Below are 13060 nucleotides of genomic sequence, written 5' to 3' on the forward strand. Positions count from 1 at the left end.
GCAGCCGGAAGAGGCAAAGAACAAATTCTCCCCTAGAGCCTCTGGACATAGCACAGCCCTGCTGGCACCTTGAGTTCAGCCCAGTGACTGATTTTGGACTTCTGGCCTCCAGAACCGTGAGATATCAAATTTCTGTTGTTGTGAGCCACCAGGTTTGTGGTAACTTGTTACAGCAGCAATAGGAAACTAATATACCATACAACAAATGCACAGGCCTGTGTTCCAATAAAACTTTATTTCTAAAATAGAAGGCTGGCCACTGATTCAGACATTAAAAGGTCCAGGTGCACAAGACAGATTGGAAAGAAAAGTCAGAAATAAATATTTGGAAGTCATTATTCAGAAAAATAAATAAATAGATACACTCACTCACTCGAGTTCCCTTTGCCAGGAAGGAGAGATGAGGAGGAGCCAGAAAAAATTTCAATCTCCTGCCCATGACTCACTCAGAGATGAACCCAAACAAAACCTCTAGGAATGTGTGAAGTGGATAGACTCCTCCAACTGGAGCATCTCCCATAGGGACCTCAGTGGCTCCTGCCGGGCACGACAGGCCTGGGACGGTGGGGTGTTTGAGGTGTAGGTGTGTAGGGGGTGTGAGGTGTGGAGGGGACACCTACCTGTGGTTATAAACGTCCTCTAGAACACCCAGCTGGGACCAGAGCTCTCCCTTCTTTCTGCCTGCCTCTGGAGAAAGGAAGCAGCTGCTCCCAGTGTCACTTCTCCTCCCCACCCCCCTACAAAGAAGTGAGCGCCCGCATGCATGCATGCGCACACACTTCTCTAGGTCCATTACAGAGGAAAGTTCTAGAGATACTCACCAGACACGAAGGCCACTTTTTCCTTTAGGATGGGAAGGACATCAGAAGCTTTCAAACCATCATTCCGAAAAGACCCTATGGGACAATAAAACAGAAGGAATCAGGGTAAAAGACACCAGATGCCTGAATCCCACTCTCAGCCTCCCAATCCCGTAATGGGACAGAAAGTTCCGCCTACATCCCAGCTGAATGGAACAGGAGAGGGCCCACAACAGAAAGGACACTCCCACATGACACCAGGCTACAGGGTGATCAAGGGTGTGGCCCTCTGACTCCTCCCCAGGAGAGGACAGTCCAAGTTACCCCCCACCACACAGACAAAGTTCCATGCCCTGGAGACAACAGCTATAGCCTTGTTATTCAAAGAGCAGGGCTTTTAAAAAACCACTGTTGTACCTCTAGTGCCGAGACAGTGTCTGGTACACAGTAAGCACTCAGTAAACATCTTCTGAACAGGTTAATTAATATCAAGATGGACCACAACGTCCTAAATAATTCTTTTTGCCTTTCCTTTACAAGGCATTGTGGCTCTTAGTCTTCATTTTACAAATGGGAAAGTAAACCACAAAAATCCCCAAGTGGTAAGCAGAGTTGAATGCAATACCCTTCTCCATCCTTCTTCCTTCTCCCCCTCAATGTCACCATCACCAGTCCACCACAGACAGGAGGTGCGGGGACACCAACCTCCTGGGAAGGACATGTACTCCTTTCTTCAGCAGCTCATTCTCTGCCTAAATCTTGCTGCTCAGTTGGAAAGCCCTTTCTGGGGTCTAGTTGAGTTCCTGTTAGTGGGTTGGAGGCAGAGGCCTGGGGCTGACAGAGGATGAAAAATAACAATGTCCCTGGAGAAACAGTAGCCTCAAAGGACAACCCAGCCCAGTGTGAGATGTGTGGGAAAGGAGGACCAGCTTCCACACACACACACAAAACCCCAGGCCAGCCCACTGTGCCCCTATCATTTAAACAGAGAACTCAACAAGGACTCTCAGGGAGAGCCAGCCCACGCTCAGAGCCCTACGAGCTGTAACTGGAATCTGCTGTGGGTCACCACCAGGGACATGGCACAGATGGACCCCAGAAGAGATCCGGTTCTGTATCAGCTCAGTGAGACAGAACCAGAGACCACAGACTCCCCCACTACTGCCTTTCTCCACTTGGCTTACTCCCTTGTGGTCCCAACCTGACAATCTACAGAGGGGAGAAATGTGCAGGACCCTCCCACTCAGGGCTGTGACAATCTCTAAACACTGAGCGTCTCAAGAGACCTACTCGGGAATTCTGGCAACAACCCAGGGTTAAGACCACACTCAACCAAAGAGGAGGAGAGATGTGTCCCCAGAATGCCAGTTTCCACAGTCAGAGGTCATATTCTAACCCCACACAAATTTCCAAAGTGTCTCTGACCATTTCACCTTCTTCTTTTTCATTTTTCACTAAATGAAGACAGTGAGCCTTTTTATTCATCAGTTGCTTCTCTTTACAAGCTGACCCACAGTACCTGATGCTGCAGTAACCAGCACAAGTCTCACTTTGAGAGGACGGTGGGCAATAGAAGAAAAAAAATAATGCCATAAAAAACAAAGCTCTAACTATAAGCATTGTTTTGTACATTCTATCCTTAGTTTCTACATTTGATCTTACGCTCTGATCTTATCTTCCAACACAGAAAAACTCATAAATCTCACTAGTAGAAACTAATTAGGATCAATATAAATTATTATAGAATTTACAAATAGATACATAGGGTATTTTTCACCCTCATGCAATAAGGAGACGGTTCAGCTTCGTTGGCAAGGAAGAGTCCTATCAGGCTTTCGCAACTAGACAAGGATCATCTTTAATTAACACATAAATTGTTTGTGTAGAATGATGCTTCTGCATCAAAACAGCTTATTTGCATATGTGAAATGTGTCTTTCTATACGTCAGTTTTAGAACATTCTCCTCTACATCGCTACATGCATGATTAATTTCTATAGAAAAAAATTTTAACAAGAAAAGTTAAACTTCAGTCGTCTTCTTCCAGATTATTTACAAGTTCAAAAACAGCGAGGCCCAAACTAATGAGATTTTACTGTATAACAAGAATCCATAACCCTCTTCTCCCCTAAATTCCTGTCCTGTATTTCCCACTGCTCTTCTCTCCTCCCCTACTGTGTTAAAGGAGACAAGATGGCTCTAATTCCACATAGTTCCCAGACACTAAGGAAGAGTTCGGAATTTGCTGTAACAGAAGCAAAAGGTCCCCCATCAGATACCCTCCTCGGTCACCCATGGAGAGAGGGAGGAGCTCCGAGTCTCATCCTTCACACCCCCTCATGCCCCACCTCTTCCTTCTCCCCTCCAGACTCCAGGACCCGAGAGAAGGGGAGCAGCTTGTTCACGGAGCTTGTAGTCATTGGCTTGAGTCAATGTCAATATCTTGGCTTGGGCTGGTCTAAGATTTCTAGGGCTTTCTCTTCCCAGACCAGAGTCTTCTCTCATCCAGTTCAGACCACAGCTGAGCTATCTCCCAGGTTGAGTGCCCACGGTAAGAAAACCTCAAGTGTTCAGATTTACAAAATCCTTAACTAGGGGATAATCATTTCCAAAAACAACAAGATTTTCACATTGTAAAAGGATTTGCTCCAGGATCTCTTCAAATAAAAGTTGCCTTTAGTGGTTTGAATTAGTTTTTCATTTGCCAAAAATTGAATTACAGATAACTTTTCGACTATATATATATTATGTAAAGCCAAGTAGAGCTAAACTAATTAGCCCAGCGGCTCGGAAGTTGGCGACCTTGCATAGAAAATCTATTTGTACTGGCTGAAGATCCTTATGTATCAATTCCCCCAGGGTCCTTGTGAAACCAGCTGTCGGAATCTATAATAAAGGGGAAGTTCATTGAACGCTAACTCAAACAGGACCAATGAAATAGCAACATGTTTTCACTATCAGGTTCACGTCTGGGCAGACTCATAGTAAATGTTCAATAAATATTTGATGAAAGAATAAATAAATGACTGAAGTGTTAACCCTTCCTAAAGTGACTTGCACAAGGTCAGTGGCCTCATCTGTCACAGCAAGAGCTGGTGATCTGAGTAGATGATCTCCAGAGCACCACGCACGTCTAATATTCTGAGATTTTTTAAAATCTTTTCCTCATATTTATTGGCCTTTAAGATCCTCACATGATCAGATAGCATGCTTTGAAAGGAAGTATTGGGGAGAAATTCCCTAACAAGATTCAGTGCACTTTGGGAAGACAAAATAACTCTTCCTGGCCTCCCATTCTTTCCAGGAATCAGTTTAGGGATTCGGATGCTCAGGACACGTCAACCCATTTTGCAGACAGCCCAAGTTACCCAAATGAGAGCCTAGTGATGGAAGACCTCCTGTGAAGCAAACATACCTTGAAGCAGGCAGACTCCCACCGCGACTGCTGTCTCCACGATACAAGGTATATTTGATAGCACTATTAGACTATAAACTCTAGACCAATCGTAGACCAGCTTCCCCTTTTAAAAGAAAAGGCTGTTGAAACAGCAGGCTCCTTGCTACCTCTAAAGACAGCCTGAGAAGAAATAAAAGCATCTGTGCCCTTGGAGTTACTGCAAGGGAAAAAGAACCAGAGGGCACCCTCATGGACCTGACCCAACCTGAGTGTTGTGCTTTCTCTTAAGGACAAAGGCATGTTCAGTGTTAAATGCCACCCCATTTGTGTCCTGCTGCTGCCAGAATTACAAGCCTGCTGTTCCGTTAATTAGCAAAGTTGAAATGCTCTGCATCTATTAGGGAAGTAAAAATTACCACCACCATCTCCCCAGGATCTCCACTTGGGTCTTCTCCAAGCTCCACTTTTGCCTCCTCCTCACTCCAAGTATGTTACGCTTACATTGCTGCTGCCTGCTCCTCTTCACATTTTCCTAGTCACCATGTCCCATGCTGGAAGATGCCAATCATCCTCACTCTGGCTCTCAGCCTCTGTCTGGCCCCACGTGGCCATGGCAGGACTGCCCCTGTGTCACAGGCCCTGACCATGGCTTTGTGGCTCCCCCAGGGCAGGTGGGTGCCTTGTGATCCATGCTAATCTCCTTCAGAAAGCAATCCTGATTTCAATAAGCGAAGAAAGAAACAACTAAGTGTTGAGCATTTAGAGGTGCAAGCTGCCAGGGTACCCGTGGATTGCTCTTTATTTCCTTTTGGTTCTCAGTCACACCCCCTTAATTTGCACTTATTTAGAAGTTACTGTGTAAATATTCTAATGTTGCTTCAAGTGTGCCTGAACCTGTTTCACCACTGAGATGGCAAACTTCCCAACACTTAGGTCTCTGCCTCTCTTTCCTCTCCATCCCTGTGGTGTTCAGCGTGGGAGCTTCACTCAAAGTGGCACTGAATCACTGACTGACCTGCTGCACAAAAGAGGTTTCGCTTACAAATGAGAGCCCCAAGAGGTCACTAGGAAGAACCTCATCTGGATGTAATTTGGACAGTTTCCTATTCCCAGAGTCATTCATCCACCAATTCTTTTTTTTTTTTTTTTTTTGAGGAAGATTAGCCCTGAGCTAACTACTGCCAGTCCTCCTCTTTTTGCTGAGGAAGCCTAGCCCTGAGCTAACATCTGTGCCCATCTTCCTCTACTTTATATGTGGGACGCCTACCACAGCATGGCGTGCCAAGTGGTGCCACGTCTGCACCCGGGATCCGAACCAGCGAACCCCAGGCTGCCGAGAAGCAGAACGCCACCGGGCCGGCCCCCGTCCACAAATTCTTTACCGAGCACCTATTATGTGCTAGGCTGCATGTTAGGCCTTGGTGATATTTAGACAAATAAGAAATGGACCCTGCTCTCCAGGGGGCTTCCAGGCAGAGATAGAAAGGTGTGCAGCTAGGACAATGAGCCGTCACCAGAGGTAGAATATGACCTGTATGGAATGCAAGGAGCTCAAAGCAATGGCTTCCCAAAGGTGAGTCCTAAAGCCTTGCTACTCAAAGTAATAAGCATCATCTACCAGCTAGAATCTTGCTAAGAATGCAGAATCTCAGGCCCCACCTCAGACCTTCAGAATCAGAATCTGCATTTAATAAGAAACCCAGGTGATTCATATGTACATTATGTTTGGGGGAGTGCTATATTCCAAAGTGTGTCTTTCTATTCCAGAAAGGCCTGAGAGCCAGAGATAGATAAAAGCATCCTTTAGCCTAGTCTAAACAGAGCCTGTAAAGTCTAATCTGGTGCTGCTTGTCACCCCTCCCATCTCTACCATGGGAAGACCCCTCTCCACTGCCCAGGGATTCCAGAGATTCAGCCATACCCTTGTAACCCATCACTCAAATTCAGCTCTGGAATCAAAAGGCTATCCAACAGATGGATAACTTCCTGGTCCAGAGCATTGAGACTGGACCATGTGTTGTTTTTTGGCAGCAGGAACGTTTATGAATAATACCTGCCCAAACTGCTCAGAATTTTGGCAGCTTAAACCGCTCTCTCATGCATCAAATATTTTAATTTCACAACAAATCTTCCTTGCGACTCCAACCCTCGGAGCCCTGACTTCTCTAACTACTCTCAGTACCATAAATACTGTCACTGGTCATACTGATAGACCAAGAGAAGGCCTGAGATGACCCTAGAGGACAGAGGAGCTGGTCAATTTATGCCTCTTTATCGCACCTGCCCTTCCACACCCAGGTACAAAGCCCTGAACATTAGGCAATATAGGACAAGAAACAGGAAGGAGAGGTGCCTCCACTCTAGGGAGCTCCACATCTAATGAGAACACAGTGCTCATCTCAGGCAATTCTCTCCCTTGGAGGGGAGATCCAATTTCTGCCCTCTGAGAGTTTCCAGCCTAATAAAATACGTAGTGCCCACTTCCCCTAACATAAGAAAGCTACCAGATTCTGTGTAAAAAAAAGTGAGATTCTGAGGTTCTGATAAAGACCTTCTCATCCTGCCCCCAACCTGGCTGTCCTGTATCCCCTCCACCCCAATATGGTGCCAAGATCCCCTGAAATGGCACAGAAACCTGGGAGGTATCCTAGACTCCTCCCACTCCTACACCCCAAATATCGATCCAGTAACTTGGTTCTGCTGATTCTACCTCTTAAATGTCTCTCTCACTCATCGTCTCCTCTGTGCAGTGTCCCTGATCTCCCGTCAAGTTGAGCTGTCCCTGACTGCACCTTGTTCTCCATCCCTCCTGAAAGGCATCTCTGTGTTTTCATTCTCCTCCCCATTAACTGATCCTGATGCCCTGAATCATGTCTTACTTGTTCTACCCCAGCATGGAGCACAGTGCCTGTCATCCAAAGGGGACTCAAGAAATGCTGGACTGAACCTGAGCATGCACAGGTTCTAAGAAGAGAGAGAGTAAGGGTGGTGAGTTGGAGGCGATTCATCAGGGTGGCTCCCCAGAGGAGGTGATCTTTGAACCAGGTTTTGAATAAGGGAAGGGCCATGGAGAGAGCATGCAGAGAGGAGGGGGCAAGCAAGGCGACCGCCACAGATGGAGAGAGCTTACTGGCTGAACAGAGAAGCAGGGTTAGGGAGCGATGATGGAAGGAGGGTATGGAGGAGGTGGGCGGACTCCAGGCTCTCACCCTGACCTCCCATCTCCATAGGGCAGGCTCGTGGGAAGGCATCAGCAAAGATGTGGTGCCAGTGCCTGCGGAAGCTTAAAGTGGTGGGACTGTGCCACAGCAAGGGCCAGAGCTGGGTGGCATCCAGCTGGTCCCAGGAGAGCTGGACCAAGCAGGCTCTGACCCCAACATCCATGTCACATTTTATCTTCAAGGAGATGGGGAGGATGGGACACATGGCCCCTGCTGAGGTGGGTGGTGGCATATAGGGGCAGTAGGCACTGGAACTTTGTCTCTCTTGATCTTCTCCCTAAATTCCTAGTGAGGCAGGAAGAATGTTTGTCTGTGAGGTACCTCTTGGGAACCTGCCAAGCCAGTAGCAGATGGGGAGTTTTGTAAGACCCCATGAAGATGCAATGTGGAACTGAATCATAAAGGTAAGAGACTTAAGGACATGGTCCCTTCTGTGTAGGAACAACTAGATGGGCAAAGCCCTTGGGGGAAGACACTGTCATTCATCTGGAGATGGGAGGGAACCTATCAGTGGGTAGAGGCAATGACCTTCATTCCCCTCAGTCCTGTATTAACAGAAGAGGAGACATGGGTGGCAGGAAAGAGAGGAACGAGGCTGAGAGCTAGAGATAAAGAGCTGGAGAGAAAGACACACATACAGATGGAGGTGAATGTCTTGTCTCCTCTTCACAGATGCTAATGAGCGATTGCGGAAACTGCCTGTTGGAAAACTCCTCCAGCAGCTATAAATAAGTTCCTTGGAGCTCTCATTAAAACAACTGCCACTGAGGCAGGAAGTGTGTGCTGCAAGGAAGGAATAAATCTGGCAGAGGAGGAGACTGGGCAGCTTTGTGTCAGCAACAGAAGACAGCGCAGTGTGGAGATCCACCTGCCTCTCCCCAACCTGGGGATCCATCCGCCCACACTGAGGCCAGGTCCCCGCAGCTGTCCCTCACCGCTGACACCTGCAAATGTCAAACCAGCCCCAGCAGCATCCTCCTTCCCTCCTCGAGGGTAGCCACGGAGGAGGGACGATGTGGCAGAGTTCTCCTCCTCCCTGGCACCGGGCCACAGGACTTCTAAGAGAAAAACATTCAGGAGTCTCAGCTGACCTGATTTCAATGCAAAAGGAGAGGAAAAAGAAAAACAAGGGCTCTTCTTTTGGCAATCGCTAAATACTAAGCTTTTCCAAGCAAACTGACGAGGCCTCATGCAACGTAAGGCAGTGGTCAGGGACTTGAGATGGTGGCCAGATTGGGCAGCCTTTACACTAGGGGAAGCAACGTCTACCTTCTGTCAACTCTGACGTGCACTGGAACATCACTCCTCACAAGAACCACTTTCTGCCCTGTGCTATATTGAGCTGTGTGCCTTCCCCAGAGTGCCTTCCCTAACTCCTCGTGCATCCTAGGCTGGGCTGGCTCCTCCTTCCCCGCAGATCGGCAGATCGCAGGGCAGGCACCTCGCTGTCATGCCATCTCCACTGCTGCATCCAGATCCCTCTCTAGACTCTAAGCTCCTGAGGACAGGGGCTGGGTGCTTATCTCCATATCTCCAGTGCCTGGAACACACCTGGTGCTTAATGAACGACCCCAGGACCAAGTCTTATTCATCCACAGTGCCAAGGTGCCTTCTACACAAAAGGAGATTAACAGCTGCTATGCCTCTTCCTCCCCTGGTCCCTCTCTGTCCCTATTTCTATCCCCATCTCCATCTTTCTCTCTCTCATGCTTCCACAAGAACTCTAATTGTGGCTAATTTCAATATTAACTTTCTAAAGTCAATATCAGACATAAAGCCCTGGCTAATGGGCTACTTTTGAAGAGCAGAAATTTGTAACACTTACCATTGCTAAATTAGCTTCATTAAAGATCACTAATAATTAGCACTTTAAACATGTGGGTAACACCTCTCTAAGCCCAGCTAATGAGCAAACCGTTCCTGTTTATTCTTCACAAGATTTAATATTAGCGAGTTGAGACCTCAGGTGCAATACACACAGGCTCACTCCCCTCCCTCCCGCCCTCCCTCCCCAGAGAAGCAGGCATCATTCCGTGTATTCTAGACACAAGGAATGGCCACTTCAGAGGTGAGTCTATCTGCCCATCACTTTTTAAAAACTGATTCTTTGCTAACTGGCCAGTTATTTAAAGTGCTCATACCTCATGGGTGGTGGTGATAGTGATAGATTGATAGTCTTTTTGTTACATTGAGCATTATTCTTGGATGGGTACTCAAAGTAACAACAGAACATGAGCCAGTGATGAATCAGTCAGTGATGAAGATGAATCAACCATTGAACATAGCAGTGTATTTGCTTTTATAATATATTGAGAGAGAGTTATAGAGGTACTCAGAGGCAGAAAGCGTGTGCCGTGGCAGCTCACAGATAAAAAGCTCACTCCTTGGGACCCTCACTCTCAGTCCCCCTCCCTTTTCCCCAGTGTGCATATCGACAGCACTTTAATTTTAATTAACTTTAATTTAATCAGGACATAATGACTTCAGTTAAAGATGAAATTGTTGATTTGAAAAGCCAGCTTTGGCCTCTGTCATTGTGGAAGACACTCTGGCAGGCATCCCAACAGGGAATGCCCAGCACTTCCCCCATGCCTCTCCTCTCTTCCCCGTTCCCTGTGGCCTGAAATTCAGGTGTGGGTCACAGTAGAGCAGCAACGGCTGACTGCAGAGCTCAGACCAGGAGACCCTCCTGGGCAGCTCCTGGAATAGCCCCTCTCACCTCAGCCCAGAGCTTCTCCATACTCCCACCTCCATGCTTTCTGATCCCATAGCTGTGCCTTTCCTGCTCTAGACTCACTACCATGCCCACTGGTGGAAGCAATGTCACAAGGATATACCAGGCAGAGACTGGACACAGGTCCAGCACAGACAAGGAACAACAAGGGCCAGAGTAATAACCAGGTTTGCAGAATTGCAAGTGCAGTCCGACAGGTGACAAGGGCCACACCGAAAGGTCATATGATTGAACAAACTTCAGCAAACTGAAGCACCTTCTCCCACTTCAAGGACAGGCGTGCTGCTGTCCTTGGTCCTGAGCTAGTTGCGTAGTTGCTGCTCGGAGCGGCTGCTGTCCAGCCTGTTCTACGATATATAAAACAAATGAGAAAGAGGCAGATGTGAAAGAGATGTTAAGATATATATCAGGGAGATAAACATGAAGGAGTGTTGAAAGGACATAGACACAGAGAGATTACTGGAGAGAATAAAAAGACTTGTTGAGGTATTGTTTTCAAATAATTGCAGTAACAAAAAAGGTCTATGCCCATCACCCACACACATACACACACACAGCTCCCATGAAAAGGAGACAGCATGAGCTCCTTTTGTCCCTCAGTACTATGTTTAGTTTTCTGGATAAACTGGCTGATCATACCTGAGGTGGATGGGTTGTTCATGGAAAGATTCCTAGTTTTAAGCAATTTTCTAATCTCTCCTTAAGTTACTACCTCAGATATCTAAACACTGCCCAATTCAGTTCAATAAATATTTATTGAGTGCCTTTATGTTCCAGGTAAAGTTCCAGTCACTTTGGGCACTATGATAAAAAAAAAAATAGCAGAGTTCCTGACCTTAAGAGACTTTTAGTTTATCACTGTATAATTTTAATATTATGTAAGAAACACAATGATAGAGGTACATACGAGGGACAACTATTCAGAAAATCCCAAAGGGATAATAAAATCAGCCTCTAAGAAAGTGACTAAAAAGTGAAAGACAGTAACTAGAGAAGAGGCAGAGGATTACAGGATCCTCAGTAAGGTCCTGGACTGGACAGCATGGTGGTGAGTACTGAGGTCTCTCTGGTGGGTGTGAGGGAACAGAGAAGAGGAGCTAAGCCGTGGTGCTGTTTACACTACGACCCAGGCCTTCTCGAGAGTAACAGAGAAATGAGTTAATGTTTTCCAGAGATAAGCAACAAAGTTCCCCTGCGAACCTAGCATAACCAGGAGCCAACGTAAGCTATGAAAAGACCAAGATTAGGAGAGTCTGACTTGTGATCCTGCTATTTCTTTAGAAAGAAGCACAACAATGTCAGGCGCTAAACAGGAAACAAGGCATAATCCAAACGTCTTATGAAGCTGGAACCTTTCTCTAGAATTATGGAAAACAAGGAGGAGCTGGAGGTGTCTGCAAAGGGTTGCCTAGGTAACCCTCAACTCTGCTCACCAGAGGCCATACTAAGCCGCACATTCCAGGAGCACCTGGCAAACCAAAGCAGGCTTCCTAACCCTGGCTAAAAAAATGTCTGTGGTGGGGGAGGGCTATGAACCTCATGAAACTGCATGCAAATTACTGCATATACGTCCATATGAGTCCATTTTTCTGAGAAGAGAATCTGTGTAATTCCAGTTTTCATCAGATTTTCAAAGGGTCCATGACTCCCTAAATGGTTGGGAACCAGTGGTCTAAGGCAAAGTCAAAATGAGACCCTACGATTTGTCTCAGGTTCTAACCACCAGATCCTATCACTCAACATCTGCTTCACTCATGGCCCACTGACTAACACTCGTGGTTTAGCTGAGACCCAATACTGTGGTTGGGCTGGCAGAGAAGGTAACTGGAGAAGAGAAATGATTTAGATTCCTCAGCTTGGATAAAAGGGGGCTGAGGCAGATGGTGGGAGGTGAAGGCTGTGCGCAGGATCCTATGCTTGAACGATAAGCTTAATCAGAGGTGGTTCTCTGTTGTTACAGAGCTACCGAGGGCCAGGAGAACTGAGGTTAAACGCGAAATGAGTTTTATAGTTGCCTAGGCAATGCCTTTCTTGGAAGCCTTCCACACTGAAGACTCCCCTGGCCTCTAACCCCTGCTAGCAGAGGTATGACAGCTTGACCCCTCCTGGATCCATGAGGGGTTATGGTCAGGGCTAGAGCCAGCAGAGCGGGTGTGCAAACTTATTTAACAAGATCCCCTGGAGGCTGGATCATGGCAGGATAAGAAGGAGGTTCTCACATATTCCTAATCAGGCAAATGCCACAGCAGGGCATGTCTCGGCACTATTTGCTCAACAAGCCATCTTCTGCATGAGATGGTAAGCTCTCCAGGGCAGGCACATCCTGAGTGTCAGCTCACAGCCCTGAGTAAAGCATAGCCCTGAACAAAGCACTCATTAGCTGTGTACCCTTGAACAACTTACTTAGCCTCTCTGGGTCTCTGTTTCCTTATTGGAAATAAGAATACCTACTTCAGAGGTGATGATTAAAGGAGAAAAATCTATTTGGAGGCACCAGACACACAGCTGATGCTAAGTAAACACAGAACTCCTTCCTTCTTCCCTGTTCATCTTAGGAGCCTCAGCATGGGGCCTGGCAAATAGTAGATGTTCAATAATAAATACTGATTATGTGAATGAAGAACGAGTGAGTGAACTAGTAAGTGAATGCAGTAAATTCAGAACACAGCAGCTAAAAACTGCCTCCTCACCTTCCCTGTACACACCTGTCAGCCACACTGCTCACACTCATCTCTGTGGTTCCTCTGAGTTTTTATTGTTTCTCCTTCCTATCCAATCTGGGCTCTTTGGCGAGCTCTCCTGCACCCCTAGCCAGGATTCCCAGATGCAGAGGAAAGCCTCTTGTTCCTGAAGGGAGACCAGCTGCTCAGCTGATGAAGCACCTGCCCTCCCCTCCTGTGTCCAGAGAG

General features: G+C 46.9%; 1 protein-coding gene across 38 annotated transcripts in view; it reads right to left on the reverse strand.

The window, feature by feature from the left end:
* Positions 1–13060, reverse strand: part of KALRN (kalirin RhoGEF kinase) — a 635442-nt gene that overhangs the window by 451260 nt on the left and 171122 nt on the right. For all 38 annotated transcript variants that reach the window (XM_070583665.1, XM_070583666.1, XM_070583679.1 and 35 more), the window contains one exon: positions 822–896. In XM_070583665.1, coding sequence (XP_070439766.1) covers positions 822–896 — 75 coding nt within the window. The remainder of the gene's footprint in view (positions 1–821; positions 897–13060) is intronic.

This window comes from Equus przewalskii, chromosome 18, assembly GCF_037783145.1.
Source record: "Equus przewalskii isolate Varuska chromosome 18, EquPr2, whole genome shotgun sequence".
In the NCBI taxonomy this organism is placed as follows: domain Eukaryota; kingdom Metazoa; phylum Chordata; class Mammalia; order Perissodactyla; family Equidae; genus Equus; species Equus przewalskii.